General features: G+C 37.1%; 1 protein-coding gene across 4 annotated transcripts in view; it reads left to right on the top strand.

Annotated features, from left to right (window-relative positions):
* Epac (Exchange protein directly activated by cAMP) overlaps positions 1–15519 on the top strand; it is a 1466091-nt gene that overhangs the window by 1173911 nt on the left and 276661 nt on the right. For 3 of the 4 annotated variants that reach the window (XM_081740195.1, XM_081740196.1, XM_081740197.1), the window contains one exon: positions 1822–1873. In XM_081740195.1, coding sequence (XP_081596321.1) covers positions 1822–1873 — 52 coding nt within the window. Of the gene's footprint in view, positions 1–179; positions 1874–15519 lie in introns of those variants that run through there. The other variant, XM_081740194.1, reaches the window with a different exon arrangement.

The following is a 15519-nucleotide window of genomic DNA, read 5'->3' as shown; positions in this document are numbered from 1 at the left end:
ATTCTTTATATGCATTTCAAACCCCAAACTATTTTATTTTTATTTATTTATTTATTTATTTTTTTAATTTTTTGCCGGCTTTAGAAAAAGAGAAAAGGTACGCTTCTTCAAGACTTGGCAACCCTGCAAGCAACCGGCAAGAACAGTGGTAAAAGCAGAAAGTCTCTTGCTGGTTGGGTGGGCGGTCGGTTGTTTGGTTGCTGTTAGTTGGATAACACTCAACTCAAGAAGTCAGTCAGTCTGTTACGTACTTGGCTTGAGTGCGGAAGGTCTCTGTCGAATGCAAGTGGTCGCGCTGTGTTTGTGTTGTTACTCGTGCGTGATTGTCGCGCCGAATGAAACATCATGAGGTGACGTTTCTCGAGTTCGAATCTAGTCGCGTGGAGCATGAAGATAGGCTCCAGGACAACGTGGTATCTAAGCCTGGAAGAGTTGGGGGCATCCACCAACCCTTCCAGGGACCTTCTAGACCAATTAGAGGAAGTGTCAACTTTTGAATCTTGTTGGAGTTTAGCTTCTTTGGAAACGTCTCCAGTACCGGAACGGCGGCTTCCAGAAACATTGGCGACAAACTGGAGCCCCACAACAAATTTTGAAGATGTTTTCTTCGGAAGATCTTCAGCTTTGTCTAGTTGTTCTTCGGCTGTCGAAACTAGTAGTGGTGAACTATGCCATTGTCCTCAGTGTCGTGTTTCTGGAGGGCTATATCCCCCCGGTTTCCCATCATGTCAACAACAAACTAATCAGCGACAGCGCTGTTGCTGTGGTGTCAGCAATGTATCAACGTACCAAACCAGTGAATATTGTTGCCCCAACAAATATTCTGACCTTAGTGTTTATGACAACCCATCTGTGCAGAATTTTGTGTTAAGTGATTTAAATTTGCAACAGAATAGAACTTCGGATATCAGTGTTGATAATAGTTCTGGTTATGAATTCCCGAATGTGCAGTTTTTGTCTTCCACTTCGTGGAGGTCAGAGGTCATAGAATCAAACGAGAATCATAATAGTGGTTCTGTTTACGGTTCAGCTCTCGATTGCAGGTCACGGTTACAGAGAAATTCAACAGATGTTGTGGCGGAATGTGCAAGTGTTGAATTTGGTGCCGGATGTTGCATGTTAGCAAGTAGTCTTCCACAGACCTCGGGAGATTCTTATCATCCCAATAATCAGCATGCTAATTGTGAGACGGTGTTTTCTTCTTCATGTTTTGGAGACTCTTTAGAGACGACCCAAAATAGTGCATCTTATTGTGACGAAACTTCTGAGGATGCTTTCTATTACCCACCTTCGACAACAATAAATTATCCAAAGTTGCAAGGCGACTTTTACAAGTCCTGCCAAGATATAAGGTCAAAGGTCAATCTCATCAATAGCACTGGAGAAGGTCATTCAAATGTCAATTCAAATTCGCGGTTATTACTACAAGACGAAGAAGGAAGTTTATTGAATCGCGCCAGCGCAATTCGGACAGGTTATACAAATAATGAGAATACCTGCGGGAGGGAGGTTTTCGCTTCGGTAAATTTGGAAGATCAATCACCACCAGACCCCCTTCCAACACCCTCTCACCACCCCCACCAAGTCAGGTCATCCAACTTCTCGGTGGCAGGCCGTGGAGGTGAGGATTCGGGGTTTGCGAGCTCTGGAGCCTCTTCTCCGGCCCCCACTAACTCGAGTAGTTGCCATGGTGACGCCGCTGCTCGTCGTAAGCGACGGGGCCGGCGTCGACAACACCAAGAGAAGTACGAGATCTGTCTTGGCTATCCGTGCTACGAGTTCAGCCTGCCTGATCGGACACTTCTCATTTATTCTTTGCAGAAAAACAAAGACCTCATGGAGGACCTCGTCGGCAACTCCAAACTGAAGAACGGTAAGTACCATCACTTCATTTTTCTTTCTCTTTATTTCACTTTTTAAATTGTGTTGTCAAGTTTCATGCTTTTTTCTTTTTGTGTAACTTTTGTAGCTGTGGTAAAAGTTCCGAACATGAAAATACCAACCCGCGATAACAAAGTAGGCACAATATTAGAAGCCGCTGCAGCTACGAAGCTATTTTGTTTTCATTTATACGTGTGTTCATGTGTTGTTGTTTTGAAAGATTAAAATGGCTCAAGAACAAAAATTTCCTCATATCTTACGAAATACCGAAGTTGTACTATCAAGATAATTTTTGTTGTTTATAATAATATTCTGTAATTTTAGTTTTCTAGCTCTTACGTTATCTGTGCTTGTAGTCTTGTGTTCAATCTCCGCCGAAACATACATTTTTTTCATTCAAAATCAAATATGGGCCGCGGTGGCTCAGTGGTAGAGCGTTCACCTCTGGTGCTTGGGGTCCCGGGTTCGATCCCAGCCCCCACCAAGTGAACTTTGTGGTGGACAAACACCGTGTGCGTGGGTTTTCTCGGGGTTCTCCCGTTTCCTCCCACTTTCTTCATTCCACCATTTCATTCATTAATCATCATCACCGTCTCCTTTAGCCTAACCGGCATAACCGTGGGACGTAAAACTCAAAGACTTCATTCAAAATCAAACTATCGCTCCGCATGTCGTGTAGTCTCAGTATTTAAATCAAAATTCGTTTCCAGTTGATTGGAAGGAGAAAGTTTTCTACGACACGACAAAGTAATAACATAGTATTGAATATTATATTTTAGAAACATGACAATTACAGAGGGTGTGTCTGGCTGTATTTATTTATGTATTTACTATAGTTTAAAGTCGAACACTTACGCTCCGAAGCTAAGATAGTGATGATGATTATGAACGAAATGGTGGAATGAAGAAAGTGGGAGAACCTCGAGAAAACCGACGTACACAATAGTTGTCCACAACAAAGCTCCCTTGGCTCGAGCTGGGATCGAATCATGGACCACACGCACCAGAAATAAACGCTCTTGCAGTGGATCATTGCAACCGCTGGAGTGTCTGATGTTGAAGGCTTTTTCCTTATTAGATACACTCCGCTGACCTGTTTTTAATAGTGATCATATGCTTCGCAACGCACATGTTGGTTTATTACTACGAAATCTTATTCTTCCAAACTAGAAATCAATTCATTCAGCATAATATCTAGTGACTAGGTCTTTTTCGAAACAAAAAGGAAATGAAATCGTTAAGTTTTACGTCCGACGGTTATGCCGGCTAGGCTAAAGGAGACGGTGATGATGAGAAATGAAGGAAATGGTGGTATGAGGAAAGTGGGAGGAAACGGGAGAATCCCGAAAAACCCACGTACACGGTGTTTGTCCACCATAAAGTTCACTTGACGCGAGCTGGGGTCGAACCAAGGACTCCATACACCAGATGTGAACGCTTCACCACTGAGCCACCGCGGCCCGTTTCGAGTAACATAAATATTATGTCAAAAACTTCACTAGGAAACGTAAAACGTCTATTTTGCCTATAGGCCTCTAAGCTTCGTTTGATTAGACACCGATGAATTCTGTTTTCTTCTTTACTAAAAGTGAGATGAACTATCAAGATAGTAGCTTCATAGAGTAAACACTATGGTAGTACCAATACTGAAACAGCATAGTTTAGGAGTGGTCCCGGAATCGATACAAAAGACAGACTCAATTTCAGCATCATGTGCTGATATTGTTTACATGCCCGTGCATGATAAGCGAGCGACCGCTAAAATTGCACTAAAGTTACCGGTCTAGTGTTAAACCTTGGTGTTATTAATATTTTAAATGAAATTGTAGTTTGACCTCCCACGATTGTGCCCTGTAAGCAAAAAGAGACGAATTATTGAGGAAAGTGAATAATCATGCAAGAAGTAGTGAAATGAGAATGTTCGAGGAAATGGAAAAACTCTGAGAAAACTCACGGACACAATGTTATCCTCTACAAAATCACAAGGCTTGGGATCGCACCAGGGACCTCTGAGATCAGAGGCGTGTTTCTAATTTTCAAGAAACATTAGATACATAAGATATAAAATCTTGACGAAAATTAGAGGCCTAGTACGTGCAGTAGTGTGTTTCCCGTATATTTAACGTATTTAAGAATAGATACAGTAGTATGTTTCCCGTATGTATTTAAGAATAGATATTTCGTTCAATGACGGACGATTGACTAGACCAGTGGTTCTCAACCTTTTTTGCCTGACGGCACACTTTACTGAACGTTCAGGCCATCACGACACACGCGTTTGATATTTTTATTTTATATAATAATATCTGTTACAATAGTGAAACCAATTAGTTTTTTTTAATAATGACTCTATATAGCACTGAGCATTATTGCTACCGCTGGAGGTGTTCACTGGTACAGTCTATCTCGATTTTAACTAATTATTATTACTAATTATTCTCCACCGGGAATCGAAGCCGGGACCGCTCACACGAAAGGTGAGAGCGTTAACGACTACGCTACACGAGGCCACCAATTCATTTGAAGCTAAAATTTTAAATAAGTCCATTTCGTTTCTAAATCGTAAGTAAAATGCAGTAAAATCCATCGAGAAACAAATTGCAAGAGGAATGGAAAATACGCAGAGATCCTTTCAAATTCATATTTCTGATCAGAGAATTGCCATATTGGTGACACCGTATCGGTAAAGGCATTTAAGAGTACATCGCTAATTTTTGCTTATTCGTCATGAGCCTTCACCGTCATTGCTCTTAAAAAAAAAAAAAAAAAAAAAAAAAAAAAAAAAAAAAAAAAAAACAGAGGAGAAATAATAGATACATTCTTGAGAGATAATAATAATAATAATAATAATAATAAGAAGAAGAAGAAGAAGAAGAAGAAGAAGAAAACTTCCATGAACATTAACATTTCGTAATCACACTTTAATTCATGAATTCAATAAATAATTTAAAAGTGCATTCCAAAAATGATCACGAATGTTACTGTCGCCATATCCATAAAGAAAATGAAAATATATCCACAAAAAGTCGTATTGATACTGATATCCGCATTCGTACAGACCTCAAACTGGCGGCGTACGGAGAATTTCATCAGGGGAGGGCTTCAAATACTCAGTCTCATAGCTTTTCAGGACAATCGTAATTTCTGTATACTTATCTTAAAAGTGATTTTTCCATTGAAGATATGTTCAACCCTAAACTTACTTCCTTGCATAGATTACTGTCTCAAATAATGAGTTACAAATTGTGTAAAATAAGGAGTAACTGCTACTTTTTAAAGTATATTTGTGTAAAATACTGCTAGGTAAATACTAAGTTAGTATAAATCCCAATTTTTGATGACTTTTATTTTTCATCTTGGAGCCGGAAGTTAAGAACCGGAAGTTTAAACCTTGTAAGGGCAATACGAACTAATTTCATAACATACCATACTCTTCAAAGTTTACTGAAGTATGAATACAAATTACTCCCAAAATAACTTCAATAATGTACACTACCAATCAGACTCATAGCTAGAAATGGCCATGTTGGGCTGAGACCCCCCTGAAATTTTCAGCTGTTTGTTCAGGTAAATATTAGAAAGTAAATAATCAAGAAATGGTTTTAGCATGTTACTTTGGAAAATAAAATAAAAATAAAAATGAAGAGTTCCTATCGATTATCGGACGGAATAGTAAGCCCAATTTAAAATTAAGGAATTTCCGGGCCATTGTTTTCCTGAGAGGAGGCGACACTATTTACGTTTGTTTATATGTGTAATTTCACAGCTGTGTTATTATGGGAATTGCATTGTTCTTCTTATTGATTGGCAACAATTCCTAGCATTGCTAAAGGAGGGATGAATGAATTTAGTCATTTCTCGTTTTCAGAAATTTAAGTGTTTTTGTCGGTAGCAACATTTCGTGTACTGTACTAAATATGGGTGCTCCATATTTCCTTTTTTGTATTCATGAAAGTTCTAAGTTGTTTTCTCTTCTATATGCAGACGTGGTTTGTATTCAATTCATAGAATTTCGCATCGATTTTGTAATGAATTTTCAGTCTCATATCAGAGATCTTGGGAGAGTGCGTATGTAGATTCGTTGCTTTTCTCCTCCGAAATTTTCAACTTGAAGAAAACTCGAAGCATATTCATACCCCGGTTTTACAGATGTTTACTTAAGGTTGGTGTAAAGGGACAAGTTTTGCCGATAGATGTCACTACGGTCTTCGTATCTCTCTCATGTATTTTTTACCTTTTACGAAAATTTACAATTTTTCTTACAAATTTCATTCTGGAGACTTCAAATTTTTAGAGAAGGAACTTCATAACCTATCGAAGGCAACAATCCGTGCCGATTTTTCATTTAGAATTTTCTTAATTGTTAAAACAGTTACATTGTTAAAGATTTGGATATCCATCTAAATAATGAAGACATTTCAACAATGAAGAAAATTCTAAATAAAAAATCGGCACGGATTGTTGCCTTCAATAGGTTATGAAGTTCCTTATCTAAAAATTTGAAGTCTGTAGGTTGAAATTTGTAAGAGATATCGTGAATTTTCGTGAAAGGTAAAAAATATATTAGAGATATACGAACTCTGTAATGACATCTAACGGCAAAACTTGTCCCTTGAAACCAACCTTAATGGATTGCAGAAGCAACGACCAAACTGTGGAGCGGCCGATTCAATCTGAAAGTCCTGCTTTTAAAGTAAATACGAGAATGATTCAGAAAGTAATGCCTCCATGGTAATGCCTGTATTTGTGTTTGACAGATAGCACCAATACAGGTATCATTGGAAAGCTTGGAATGTCAGCTACTGATGGTGACATCATTTTTTCAACATACTATTACGAGCAACATACTTGAGCCAACGCGAAATAAAATTTTCATGACGTCGGTGAAAAATTGTAGTGGCTGCTGGCGACACCATTGCCGAACTGCTGCTTCCACCTCCGCGTCACAACTGTAGCGTTGGCCCTTAAGGCGATCCTTAAGTTTCGGGAAGATTCAAAAGTCTCATGGCGCAAGATTCGAACTATAGGCGGGATGAAACAGTCAACAGCACTTTGCCAGCAGATGGGACAACTTTGAATTTTTTTGATAGAAGAGAGGACGTGTGGCGTTATTTCATTGACTGAGGCTTCGTTTCCGGGTCGTAATGGTGTATGTATACTTGACTCCTCGCGACCATGAATGTTCCTGGGCGCAAACCTTCCGCAGTCAGCAATTCAACGACAGCCCGCTGTTTCAATCAGATGTTACTACTGGATGCAAAGGATTGCTCCATTACTCTGGAATGAGAAGAAATAGGAAGGTGAAACAAGTGACATTCTAAAGCTTGAACATCAGTACATAAATGATACAGTTCAGAATGTTTCCAGTACTATTGGCCAAGTAGTGGACTTAGAGGCATTACTTTCTAAATCACCCTCGTACCTGTGTATTGAATTTACTGTATTAAAGTGTGTATTTAGGGTGTGCCAAATATTTTTGTTCGTAATGTAATTGTGAATATTAGTGTCGGACTGTCGGCAACATCGGATCGCTGTTGCCCACTTTATTCCATTTAAACAAGGGATGAGGAATCATACTAGAATAGTAGCCAATCGTGTAGCAGAAGTGGAACTCCTGAGAAGCCCAGTGTTGCGAACAATATTTTGGCTTTGTCCCTACAACTAAGTTAAAATGTCCCTACTTTTCACCGGAAAGTCCCTACGGGCAATTTTAACTTAAATATTAATGCTAAATATATGATCATATATTACAAATATCATTACACATAACTTTCCAATATACAATTATGTAATAGGGTCTATATACAAATTCTTTATGCACACCCATTGTATTACCTGTCTATTACTTTTTTAGACATTTGCTTGTATTTCATATATAATTCTTTTCTAGTACAGCTGCGTTCGAATCTTGTGACGAACAAGTGAACCAATACTTGGTTTGGAGAAATATAGGCCTATATGTATTCCATCTACTAAGTTAAAAGTTCTACAACTTCTTGTGTCATCAGGAAGAAAGTTGTCGTCTAATTAAAAGTTAATACGCTCTAGTTCCGTTTTGTTTCTCTTCTTTGTTTTAATGGCCGCGTAGTGTAATTGCTTATGCTCTCGCCTTCTGTGCGAGTGGTCCCAGGTTCGATTTCTAGTGGGGGCACTCGGTCGAAAAAGTGTAAAACGCTTTTTCATGCCAGCGCCCTGAATGAGATTCTCCTAATTCACACCAGGCAAATGCCGGAGTGGTACCTAACATAATGGTCCCAGACCACTTCCTTCCTTCCCAAATCCTTTCTTCTTTCCCTTCCCCGGATAATGTGCTCACCGAGGGACGTCATCCCTCATACGTGACAGGTTAAATAGCCATGGATGCCCAAAGCCCAGAAGTCTAAATTCTAAATCCTAACTCTTCTTTGTTTTAGGGGGGCATGGTGGCTCAGTGGTAGGGGGTTTACTTCTGGTGCGTTTGGTTCCTGGTTCTTGTGGGTTTTCTCCGGGTACTCACGATTCCTCCCACTTTCTCATTCCACCAGTTGTTCCATCATTCGCTTGCTTTAATTATCGTCTCCCTTAGCCTAACAGGCATAATCGTGGGACGTTAAAGATTACATTTCATTTCTTCTTTGTTTTAGTGTCGATCAATATAGAAGTTCGTCAGTCAGTTCAAATTCTACGATATTTTTCTACTTCATTTTTGGTTGTTAGAATTTAAATCGATCGAAACTAGGGTTAACTCAGACAAAAGTATAATTTGTCAGGTGACATTGAAGCACGTGTCATTCATCATTTAATATTACCAGTATGACGGTTGATTGCGCTTTATTTTTATCTTTTAAAAAATCTATCCGTTTCCTGCCAATTTACGAAATCCGTCCTTACGTTCAGGAAAAATGTCTGAAAGTTCCTATGTTTAGAGACATGTCCCTACAGTTAGCAACACTGAACAAGTCCCATTGGTCTGTGTGCATTAAACATATTCACAGCGTGTTAATACCAGTGGCGGATCTACAAGTTAAAAACGGGGGGGGCAGCCAGTACCCAGACTGATACGTTTATATAAACTTTCAAAAATATATGAATAATAGCTTAAATTATTTTGTCACTGAAAAAACTGAGGGACTAGCTGATTAATACAAATATAAATTAATTAAAAAAATAAGATGGTGAAATGTGCACGGGGCCTAGCCCCCAGCTCTGGCCTAGATCCGCCACTGATTAATACAAATATAAAATAATATTTAAAAATAAGATGGCGAAATGTGCACTAATGTCATTTCTTTGCATTACATTTTATTTCTTCACTTCAGCAGCATTATTTCAGATTTCGCTTGGGGGGAAGCAAGTCTATCACTGTTTACTTGAATTAGAAGCATTGCACAGTTATGTAAGAATCTTTCTATGTATAAACTCTATGTATTGTTGGGGACCGAGGTGGCTCAGTGGTAGAACGCTACCTCTGGTGGATGGGGCCCTTGGTTTGATCCCACCTCGCGCCAAGTGAACTTCGTGGTGGACAAACACAGTGTGCATGGGCTTTTTCGGTATTCTCCCGTTTCCCCTCACTTTCTTCATTCCACAATTTCCTCCATTTCTCATCATCGTCGTCGCTTTTAGCCTAGCCGGCATATGCGTGGAACGTAAAACTTAAATATTTCACTTCATGTTTTCATTTCTATGTGTTGTTACAGAAAGATTGTTTTATTTCTCTGCTGCAAAATACACATGTGTAAGAAAATACCAATTAATCCCATAGTTAAGATAGTCAGATTTCCAAGTACAAAAGTACATTTTCAATTTTACTTAAAATTGGTGATTGGTGATTAGCTTTATAAGACGAGGCTTCTTGCATGAGGATCGAGAAAACGTATTTTACATCTTCACTAAAAGACTTTTCTCCTTGTTTACGATTATGTGCAACGTTCTTAAACTCACCCTATAGGTTGCTCCGTTCCTCACTCCATAGATGATATCTAAGACAACAGCCTGTTCGTCTTTCATGAATCTTTAAAATCAAAGAGTACAGAACTCCCGCCTTTTCCTTGATGAGAGTGTAATCGATGCAATAGTAAGGAAATAGTAACTAATGAATCTATTTTTCTAGATCAAAATTAAAAATTAGACATTTTACCACTTTTTTAAAAGAATACGGTACGAACACAAATCATGAAATATATGTATGTCCGTACGTCTGGCAACCCAACCATAGTAGTTTCTATTTTTTTTTTTTTTTTTCAGTGTTGCTAGTTTTCTAAAGTTAAGTTGTATCTTTGATTTTACCGTTTTCTTAAAAAAAAAAAAATTAAATTATTTCCACTGTAAAGTGTCTGATAAGTGGAATTAGATTATATATTTTCTTTCTTTTTCTTTCTTTATTTGGAAACATAGAGAAAAAAAATTCAAATCGTCGTAGGCAAGTGCTAACGTGGTGTTTATTTTGATTCGTAACAGTATTTCATTCTTAACAGCTCATGATAACAGTATTGGATTTCGTCTACTTTTTATTGATTTCAGAGGCTGGTTTTATGACAGCGCGAATATCAATGATTTCCTTTCCCTTCTCTTGCTTGTGTTACTTTTGTATCTCGCCAAGGCAAGGCTTGGAGCTGAGTGGTACAATCTGAAGTGAAAAATATCTATCGATCTTTCCCAATAAGAAAAGAAACTTATCTGGTCTTGTTAGGTTTTCTTAATTCAAGATTTTTCAAAGTAATTGACAATGTGCTCTCATAAACCCGTATACCGAGGAAGTTACCGTAATTCAGTCAAAGTGTTACTGTTACTCCATTGTATTTATTTCTGTTTTTGTTGTTTCCTTCCTTTTTTTCTTTTAATCCGCCGAACGAAGTTATTTGAGATTGTGGATTTGTTTGCGTTACGGGAATCAAAGTTACATGCCTCTCACCGAGAGTCGAATAAAAATCCAAAATGATAAATGATCTCAAGAAGTTCATCACTGAGTAATACGTCTCGAAGTTAGAGCGCTTTTATCTGGTATGATAGGACCCTGCTTCAATTCCTGTTTGGAGCGGGTAGAGCCTTTCTATTTCAAGTGTGACCTCGGAAAATATGTGAAACATACTTCGGTCCCACCCCTGCCATCCTCTTACCGAAGAAATCCTCTCTTTGCTTAGAGAAAAGAAGTGAATGACCTCGGCTTTGTTGCCCTGTTGTCATTCAGTCATTTTGGTCTTGACGAGTGAAGTCTGTGAAATAATTCATTGTGGTAACGCTGCTGCATGCAACGATTGAAAGATCTCGGCCACAGCAACTTGTCCCTCCTCTTTCGAGAAAGGTACGGGAAAAAACACATCGACAGCAGCGCCAGCAGGGACACACTTGAAATAGAAACGTTCTAGTATCGTGTCCACAGCTTCCTCGGGGGTGTTCCGTTTTCTCTCTTCATTCGCAGGGTAACTAGACTCTCTGGTTTTAGTGGAACAGTTCCAATTTTTATAAAATATTTATTTCTTCAAAGTATTCAATCATATTAGCTACACGAGATATTTATGAGGCAAGCAAACGACACTAGGATTTCGATTCTACGTGTATTACTACGTTCCAGCAGTGTAATAACTTGAACGCCCGTGTTGATAATACTATGGAAAGCACACAGTGCATGTTGTTAATTCCTGGAATAAATATAGAACATATTTGAAGATAGATTTTCCTCTTCCGTGACCAGAATTTCATTATCATTTGACGAAAAACTACGCTCTCAAGAAAGACCTATTCTTCTGCAAAAATACGTGTAAACCAATATGATTGTCATTTATTTTTCTCTTACCCAGTAATAAAAATTTAGAAAGGGTTTAGGAAGAAGAAAGGTTTATATTGTGGATCCTTGAGCAAAGAGATAAGAAAAATATTCAGAAATATTTTATATGGAGCATTGTACCGTATACTGCGTACATTACCGAAAAGCGATAATAATAATAAAAAAGACTTAATGTTTTCGGAATGTGGGTGTAGAGAAGAATGATACAAAAGCTAACCATTTTTATTTTGCCCGTTTTTCGTAAGTGAAAAGAGATAATGAAATGAACTTACCACAATACTAGATAATGGTATTCTACACCCGAAAATATGAATCGAAATAATTTTCAGTGTTGCAATTCTTAGAAATTACCCGAAAATCTAGGCTAATCAAACTAGAAAAATGAACTCAACGGTAATTGATGATCATGGTTCCTTAACTATTTTTTTTAAATAATATTTATATTTATTTTGTAAAAAAAAATAGGAAGTGTAATTTTAATCATTTTAATTATTTTTAGCAGTATGCCCCTCATGGGACATTGAACTAAAAATTACATTTAATTTGATTATATTGAGAACTCTCAACTATTTTAGGTTACACAACTTTGTAAAAACTGGTAATCTTAGTTTCACAGTGCTAACATTTTTTTTTTCTTTCTTAAAAGAAAGAAACAATTTCTAAATTTTGAATAATTCTTAGTTGCGTACTTGAATGTTTTCTTTGCTACCAGACGTAAACACATAAGCGACCTACAATACAGTAGTTATAAATCGTAAATAGCTGTCATGATAATATGCAGCTGATAGTTAAAGATAAGAATTTAGGTCAAACAACGGCTAATCATTATTTTTCTGTTAATCGATCGTTCTAACTGAAGAAGTTTTATCCTTAATTTCTTCATAACTAAGAGGCACACTAAAACAATGGAAAAAATATTATTATTATTAGTAGTAGTAGTAGTAATAATCATAGTAGTATTTAAATATTAGTATGTTACTTTTAATGCGCTATGTAGAATTGTAATTTAATGCTAATATAGTTGTACAAACTTGGCTTTATTAAACAGAGGCGGAGGAAAGTACAAACTGGGGAGGGGGAGCAACAAGAACCCAGACTATGATAGGTATATAATGGGTTTTCTATAAACTTTCAAAAATATATGAATAATAGCTGCAATCATTTTTTTTTTACTCAAAAATCTGCGTATCTAGGCTCCCAACAGCCCCGTGCTAAATCCGCCACTGTTTATTAATATTTCAAGACTATAGTGGCCGCAACGACTCGTGAAGCCTGGAGTGAACAAATATTTGCTCCACGTGTGATAGATCGGAAGCTTTCGGTACAGTTCGTGAAGCTGCCTTCCAAATGCACGTCAAACAGCAGCAGTGCACCAACATTGTTGCAAACTTTGAAAACATGGTGGACGATTGACGAAAAAACAGCACCTAATAAATAACTATAACATGAATGGTAACAATTTTCATATTAACTGGTACGTAACAATAACAGCGAAAATATAAAACAACAAATGTACGATTAGAGCACACCCTCATGTTCTATTTGGATCGGTATACCTTACGTCAAACTTCTCTTGGACTCTTTGCTATCACTACACTAGCTTTCTGTGAAAATCAAGACAGCGCTACAGTTGAATAATTTTAATTCTGCCGCTGGTAGAGCGTTCACTTCTGGTGCACGAGGTTCTTGGTTCCATCCCAGCTCTCCCAAGTGAACTTTGTGGTGGATAAACACCATGTACTGTACATGGATTTCTTCGGAGTTTTGTCGTTTCTTCCCACTTTCTTCATTTCACCATTTCATTCATTTATCACCATCATAGTCCCCTTTAACCTAGCCGGCGTAACCATGGGACGTAAACCTTAAATATTTCATTTCACTTCATTTTTAAATTCTGACGCGAGTATGGTGCTATAACTGCGGCTTTCTATTACTTCCTAAATAATTCCGTTGGTTATTTACCAGATACACTCCCTGGGCATGTGGCTAAACACGTGTATGAAGACCTTTCATAATTATTGCATTATCTTCCCCGATCAAAGAAAGTTAAAATTGCTGTTGATTTGGTTATTGAGTATATTGAATGGAAGTGAAGTCCAGTGTCATCTTGTGTATATTTTTTTTAGTTATTAATGTCCAATTTTTTTCTTTCGAAATCAATGAATATTTCAATATTCTGATTTTGGTTATCTTTTCTAAATGTTGCTTTTTTTTAAAAAAAAAAATGACTTAATTGTATCAATTTTAATATTCATATCTAGATAACATACATAAATATTCAATTTATAAACGAACCAAAATATAAGAAACACATATAGAGGAAATAAACCAACACAGCTCATTTCTACTAATAATAATAATAATAATAATAATAATAATAATAATAATAATAATAATAATAATAATAATAATAATAATAATGGAATAAAAAACCAAAGACTCATATGTAACCATTTTACTGCTAAAGAACGGTAGTTTTTTTTAGGTGTGTGTGTGTGTGTGAGAGAGAGAGAGAGAGAGAAAGAAAGAAAAATGACTGTCTCCCACAGAATATAGTACACATTGCAGGTGGTAACAAAAATGAATCATTAGTCGTGAACAGTTTTTCTCCTTACTAAACTAATGGCCATAGTTGAGCAAACAATATACTGACACGTTAGTAAACTACATCCAACTGCTCAGGCACGAGTGTCAGTAAGCGTTGACCTGCTCTTTCCAGTCTTGTTCTTCAATTTTCCCAACATAATACGAGCAGACTTACCATCCTAAGGAATTTTGCTGTGCGTTTAACAGAGATTTGGAGTTACTTTTCAATAACAAAATAGCATCTAAATGAACATCTAGTTTGATTTTTTTTTTTCATCTAGAATAGCACCTGAAAACAGGTGGAGAACAGCGACTCGAAAAACGGGCCACAGCTAACTGGGAAAAGACAAGAAGTTGAAGTAACTGGAAGGGAAAAATACTTTCAAAAATAAGAATTTTAGATGTGATCCAAAAAAAAAAAAAAAATGGATCAAAAGATTGTGATCTTGGCCAAGAATTAGTTTTTGGATTAGGGAACAAAATTTTCGAACGGCCCCTAAATCGACTTTTCGTATTTTCTACGGAATAAACGCATCATACTGAGGTAAGTGATAGTTTGGGTTTGGCTACAGCTACATTCTACATGTAGTTCTCCAGAGATAAGGCGTACAAGAAAATTTTTGATTGAAATATATTGGATCTTTTGATCCAGAAATAAAAGTAACATTACAAATAACGATAAAAAAAAAAAGACTTGCTCTGTAACATATCCATGGAAATTAGAGTATGCGAGGAACCTCTTCCCTATTAAAGATACACACTTACATATACACACTCAGTGGCGGATCCAGGATATGATCAAGGGAGGGGCTAAACCATAGTTTGCCGCTTTATCCAATGTAAAACAGGATTGAAGTCCATTTTATCCGGTGTATACCTGAGGGTCAAGGGGAACTATAGTCCCCCTTGGATCCGCCCTTGTACACACTCACATATAAAACATGAGGAAAGGTCTATAGTTTTCTTTGTTAAAAAAAAAAAAAAAAAAAAAAAAGAGGTCACTAATCCTGGTTCTCGAGTTATTGGTTTCTAATAATGTATTTTGCTTGGGAAATCCGTTGAGTGGTTACTGCGCTGAATGATTTGTAAGTGGAGTCACAAAAGGATGAAGTCAATGGACTTTGAAGTTTTAATTAGTCTTAGAAGTTAGTGTAATTAACCAGTTGCATGAAAAATTGAATTTTATACTGTAGCCTCAAAGTTCAGCCCGTGAGAATTAAGGATACAATTATTTATTTAAAAAAAGAAAAAGAAAGAAAAAACATTGTACTTGAAATGGCGAAAGT

Source organism: Thermobia domestica, chromosome 15 (assembly GCF_964235325.1).
Source record: "Thermobia domestica chromosome 15, izTheDome1.hap1.1, whole genome shotgun sequence".
Lineage (NCBI taxonomy): Eukaryota > Metazoa > Arthropoda > Insecta > Zygentoma > Lepismatidae > Thermobia > Thermobia domestica.
Note: the sequence above shows the minus strand (reverse complement) of the source record. Positions and strands in the feature narration are given on the sequence as shown.